The sequence below is a fragment of the Urocampus carinirostris genome, chromosome 1 (genome assembly GCF_059441175.1).
Source record: "Urocampus carinirostris isolate Australia breed hairy pipefish chromosome 1, RoL_Ucar_1.0, whole genome shotgun sequence".
NCBI lineage: Eukaryota > Metazoa > Chordata > Actinopteri > Syngnathiformes > Syngnathidae > Urocampus > Urocampus carinirostris.
In genome coordinates, this window is record NC_142349.1 from 849,001 (window position 1) to 855,000 (window position 6,000).

Consider the following 6,000-nt stretch of genomic DNA (forward strand, 5'->3'; position numbering starts at 1 on the left):
CTCTGACAGACTCGCTACTTGCTGTTGTTTTGTAGCAAGAGGTTTTGTTGCTGTTGCAAAAGACCTTGTTGCTGTTGGACTTGTTGTAGTAGTGTGGCGACGTCACTTGCAGATTTTTGTATGTCGCTCTCGGTCCATTGTAGCCGCTGCAGAGCGGAAGGAGGCTCCGAGTTGCTTGGTCCTTCCTTCGGAGAAACGTGCGCTGATCTCATGATGTGGTCTGATTGTTCTGTCAGACAGGACGAAAGGAAGACTGAGATCACTTGCGCTCGTTTCTTGGTTTTATTGAAAGAAAGGAAATGACAAGGTGGGATTCTTCGATCCGTTGGTTGGCGGATTGACGGAACTTGACAGGCGGGTGAAGGCTTGGCGGAAATGGCAGGCGTAATCGTAGTGTTGTTGGCCGGGGCTGGAGAAGAAGGGCGTCGTAGTATTCGGAAAAGAGTTCAGGAGTCAGACGGGCAGGGCAGGTCGTAGGCAAATTCGGAAACTGGTCGGCAACGGAGATCAATCAGAAGATAACAGGGAGCTGGCAAAGAGTCAGAGGTACGGGCTTACTGAGCTGAAGGCAACAGGTAGCGTGAGTACAATCAGACAAAGTGTTACCGGAAGCTGGGGATTTTTGGCCAATCAGCTGTCCTGGCTGTTGGCGCCAAAACCTGAGCACAGGTGTTCCCAATCCAGGTGATTGTGACAACACCTAAACAGGGTAATATGAAATGTGTATTTGTGCAATTATTATGTATTATTTATGGATATTTATTACGGGCCGTGAAAAAAATTAAGGTAGTAAATGGTAAATGACCTGCATTTATGTAGCGCATCAACAGTCACTGAAGACCTCCAAAGCGCTTTACAATATACTTCACACGTTACCCAATCACACACACACTATCACACCAATAGCAGTTGGCCATGCAAGGCAACTACCTGCATATCAGAGGCACTAGGGGTTCAGTGTCAGATGATGATAATGATGCATTATTATTGTATTAAAACAATCACTGACATTGCACAACAGGGCACAAATAAACTTATATGCACTTGAATTGGAACTAGTTTTTCATATATCACTACAATACAAAATACATCTTTTTGACATTGGCAGATATTTTTGCTGATCTCACTATTTTGATAGTTATACTGGTTTACTTTATGTACATTTTGCATCTAGTTTAAAAAAAAAAAGTGAAAATATTTTTTGTCATTTTACTGATTTAAAACTAGGTTAAAATAGATTTATTTTTCAAACTTGTGTTCTTAATATAAAAGTTGAAATAATTTTGGGTTTTGTTTTTTATTAGTTTTATTTTGTTTTGTTTTTTTGTCAGAAAGAAAGAATATGTCTAATATGTTTCCCCGTGGTAAATCGTAAGGGGAAGAACTTCCTGCAACTGAAACTTCAAGCTAACATTGCGGCCCCAGGATGTTAGTTTAAGGCCCCTGCCTTGATTTAAAGGTAAAAGGACAGTGTGTATTATTTTACCACTCGTTATCGCTGTATTCTGTCGAGCCGTATTATTCCTACAAGTCCGGGAAGAAGTTAGGTACTTCAAGTCAAGTCACATTTATTTATATAGCCCTTAATTACAAAAATGTCTCAAAGGACTGCACAGGATTACAATTACACAATTGCACAATTACCTGATGTTAAACCAGCAAGCGGGAAAGGAACAATTCAAAAACCTCAGCGTGAGGAAAACAGAAAAACCTTGAGAAAGGACCTCACATGTGGTAATCCCCCTTCCAGGATTGACCAGGGTGAATCACAATTAGCATTACTGTACACAGAATAGTAAACACTAGGTAAGATGTTGAAAATGTCCGGAAAGAGCATGACACCAACGACGCCCCAGCCTGTAAACTAGTCCAGAAACTCTATGACGGCCACGACGCAGCTTCCCATCTCTGCCAGCTGGTAAATGCAGGGGTTGACATGCTTCAGGTCAGACGCTGGTCCGCTGACTCATCTCCAATCGTCCTTCTCCTTCATATCAGCTAGGCAGGCAGTCGGAAAAAGACAGGACAATACAGAATATGAGGTGGGCATCAATCATAAGCTTTGGAATAGAAGTGTGTCTTAAGCCTCGATTTAAAAACTTCCATTGACAATGCAGATCTTATCTCCGGAGGCAGGGCATTCCATAACACCGGGGCCCGGATGGAGAACGCTCTCGAGCCTGCAGACTTCTTGGCTCTCGGACTCACAAGTAGACCAGCATTTTCCGAGCGCAGACTCCGTGCAGGAACATAGGGGGAAATCAAATAGGAGAAATAAGAGGGTTCAAGCCCATGCAAACATTTATATGTGTCAGGGAGGACCAGAACAGAGCAGGAGACCCCAGAGCGTTCGTACAATTCTTTATTTGGGGAAGCGTAAGGGTTAGTGGGAGACGTGATCAATCGTAGCGTGGGACGGAGGCAGGTCGAGTTTACCAGGACTGAAGAGAAGATCGTAGCGTGGGACGAAAGCAGGTCGGATCGGAGGCAGGCAGGCAGAATTAGGTAAACAAGAAGGCACATGTAATCGGGAGAGTCTTACGGGGTACAGAAGTAATCCTCAGACAAACAGGTCTCGGCGTAGCGAGCTTAAAAAGGGAACATAAACCAATCAGGGAGCGCATTCCCGCGCATCAGATGATTACCCCAGGTGGCTCCACTTGGGTAATCATGACAATATGTTAATAAAATAACCTTAAAGTCACATCTTAAGTGGACTGGGAGCCAGTGCAAGTTGGCCAATACAGGAGTAATATGCTCAAACCTTTTGTTCTTAGTCAAAAGTCTAGCTGCCGCATTCTGAACCAGCTGCAAACTTTTAATGCTAGACATCGGGAGACCAGGTGCCGAGAATCAAGCCGGGAAGTAATAAACGCATGAATTAAAACCTCTCCATCTGATTGGGACAGCATCGAACGAATCTTCGCAAAATTACTAATAGGTACTTGGGTTGTGATGTGGCTGCAGTTGGTGGAATCCAGTGCAAGGTATTGCACAGAGTGAATCAAGGAAGCAAGGTTTTGGGTGCTCTGAGGAGAGTGATGAGCAACAACAGTACGAGTATGGATGTTAAGAGGGGACTGTATGAGAGTGTGATTGTGGTGACTGTTTTGTATGGTGCAGAAACTTGGAGCCTGAACACAGATTTGAGAAGGAAATTAAATGTTTTTGAGAAGAAGTGTTTGAGTAGTATGTTAGGGGTGACAAGGTTGGATAAATTGAGAAATGAAATTGTGAGAGACAGAACTGGAGTAGTAGTAGAACTAAGCAAGCGTGTGGATAAGAGAGTACTCGGATGGTTTGGACACATGGAGAGGATGGATGAGGAGCGAATGTTGAAGAGGATCTACAGAGCAGAAGTAAATGGAAGGAGACCAAGAGGAAGGCCGCGATTGACGTGGATGGATGGTATTATGAAGGCACTGCAGGAAAGAGGTCTAAATCTAGTGGAAGCTTGAGCTCTTGTTGTTAATAGGAATGAGTGGAGAGGTGTTGTAAAATGATAGTGGGATGTTTGGACGCATTCCAAGGGATTTTTTTCTAGATCTGTCAACATTGTTAGAAATACTCTCTTTGGTTGTATAAAGAAAGTGTGAAAACATATACATCCATTAATTTGTCCCCCTTTCCTTACCTGAATTAGGACACTCATGGGTCCATATGGTGTGGACAGGACTGTTCATTCCATGGATTTTACAGATTGCGAGAAAGGCTTAGGTGAGTACTAACATATATGCTTCAAGTGTTTGAAAAGAATTACAAGATTTGTTTATATGTATTTCGAATCCAAACCAATAACACAGGCATATCCAAAGTCTGGCCTGGGGGACAAATACGGCTGGAGATCAAATTTTTACTGGCCTGTGGCCTCTGTCATAAAATTAATAATATGTGGCCCATCAGTAATCCTAAAAAGTTTAATGTCATGGCCGTCCCTTCCAGGACAAGTGGAAATTGAAGGTTTTTTTTCCACAGAAATCCTAATCAACTGTATATGCCCAATTTTTCAAAAACTGTGGCTGTTGTAAAAAAAATATGATATCAGGAGGCACATGCTGACTACGACGAGCTAAAATAAACCCCGTTAAAAGGTGAAGCAACTGGAAGCTTTTAGCATTTCTTCCCAAGACCCCACAATGAAAATGCTACAAAGATATTTGTTTATTCCTAATTTGAATAAATAATGACCAAAACAGACATTGGTTGCCCAGAAAGACCTTTTTTTAATTTCATAATGGTCTGTGATTTTGTTAAAACTTAAAAAAAATAAAGTCTGCATTTGGCAATAAGTATATTCACTCTCATATTCACACCTACAGACAATTTATAGGGTACAACTAGCTTCTTATGCAAGTTTTGCGTGTTAGTGTTATTGTTAATGGTTCAAGGAACCAAATCCGGCCCACTTTCTGAAAAGTTTGAAAACCCCTGCAGTGACACAAATCATTTGTGACATTATGTGATTTGCACTTGACTAGCTAATTTGTTAACCCAAGAGTGATTTGTATTGAATTGTCTTTATTGTCATTGATATTAACTTTGTGAAACATTGCATGCAATGAAATGATAGTGCCTAGTGAAAGTATGGGCCGGCAAAAAACTTTTTGTCATTTGCCATTTCAGGTTTCAAACTTAATGATAAAAAACTTAAAATAAGTATTGAAGCATCAACAACATCATAAGGTGGAGCCAAATTATTTCAACCTCCATACATCCATCCATCCATTCATCCATCCATCCATCCATCCATCCATCCATCCATCCATCCATCCATCCATCCATCCATCCATCCATCCATCCATCCATCCATCCATCCATCCATCCATCCATCCATTTATCCATTCTCTGCTTTGCTTACCTGCAGTAGAGTCGTGGGGGTGCTGGAGCCCATCCCAGCTGTATTCTGGATGGGGGCAGGGGACACCCTGAACTGGTTGCCCGCCAGTCACTGTGCACACAGCGACAGACAACACACTTGCTCATTCACACTTAGGGACAGTTCGGACCAGCCAATTAACCTGACATGCATATTTTTAGAATGTGGGAGGGAACCCACACAAGCATGGGGAGAATAGATAGATAGATAGATAGATACTTTATTCATATGCAAACTCCGCACAGATTGATTTGATACCATGACCTCTGAACTATGCCGCAGATTCGCTAACCACTCAGCCGCCATGCTGCCATTATTTCAACATTGCATATTTTATTTACAACAAAAGAATGAAAAGTAGCTGTTGCAAAAAATATTGGCCGCTTCAGCCAAGTCACATTAAGTATAGCCCTTAATCAGAAAAATGTCTCAAAGGACTGCACAGGATTACAATGACACCATCGCTTGATCCCATCCCCAACATGCGGGCAAGGAAAAACTCAAAAGCGTGAGGAATAAAGAAACCTCGTGAAAGGGCCTCGCAGTGGCAATCCCCCTTCCAGGATGACCAGGGTGAAATAGATTTAGCATTGGGTCACAGTAATCAAACATAGTAAACATCAATAAAAGAGAACACCAGGTAACATGTTGAAATTTGTCCGGGAAGTGCATGACAGCAACGACGCCTCAAGCCTGTAAAATAGTCCAAAAAGTCCATAACAGCAATGACGCAGCTTCCCATCTCTGCCGGCTGGTCGATGCAGGGGTTGACATGCTTCAGGTCAGATGCTGGTCCGCTGACTCATCTCAAATCGTCCTCCCTACGATCACCACCGGCCAGGCAGTCGGAAAAAGACAGGATAATACTAAATATGAGGTGGGCATCAATCATAAGCTTTTGAATAGAAGTTTGTCTTAAGTGTAGATTTAAAAACTTCCACTGAGGTTGCAGAGCGTTCCACAGCACCGGGCCCCGGATGGAGAACACTGTCGAGCCTGCAGACTTCTTCTTGGCTCTCAAAAGTCGACCGGCATTTTCAGAGCGTAGGCTCCCTAGAGGAACATAGGGGGGTATTAAATCTGAGCGATAAGAGTACGCAAATCCATGAAATGAAATGAAATGA

General features: G+C 42.6%; 1 protein-coding gene across 2 annotated transcripts in view; it reads left to right on the forward strand.

The window, feature by feature from the left end:
- Positions 1 to 6,000, forward strand: part of LOC148373192 (syntaxin-binding protein 4) — a 136,510-nt gene that overhangs the window by 10,821 nt on the left and 119,689 nt on the right. Inside the window, exon 2 of one of the 2 annotated variants that reach the window (XM_088331308.1) lies at positions 3,644 to 3,717. The exons of the other annotated variant lie outside the window; for it this stretch is intronic. Coding sequence (XP_088187434.1) covers positions 3,644 to 3,717 — 74 coding nt within the window. The remainder of the gene's footprint in view (positions 1 to 3,643; positions 3,718 to 6,000) is intronic. 2 annotated transcript variants of the gene reach the window in all.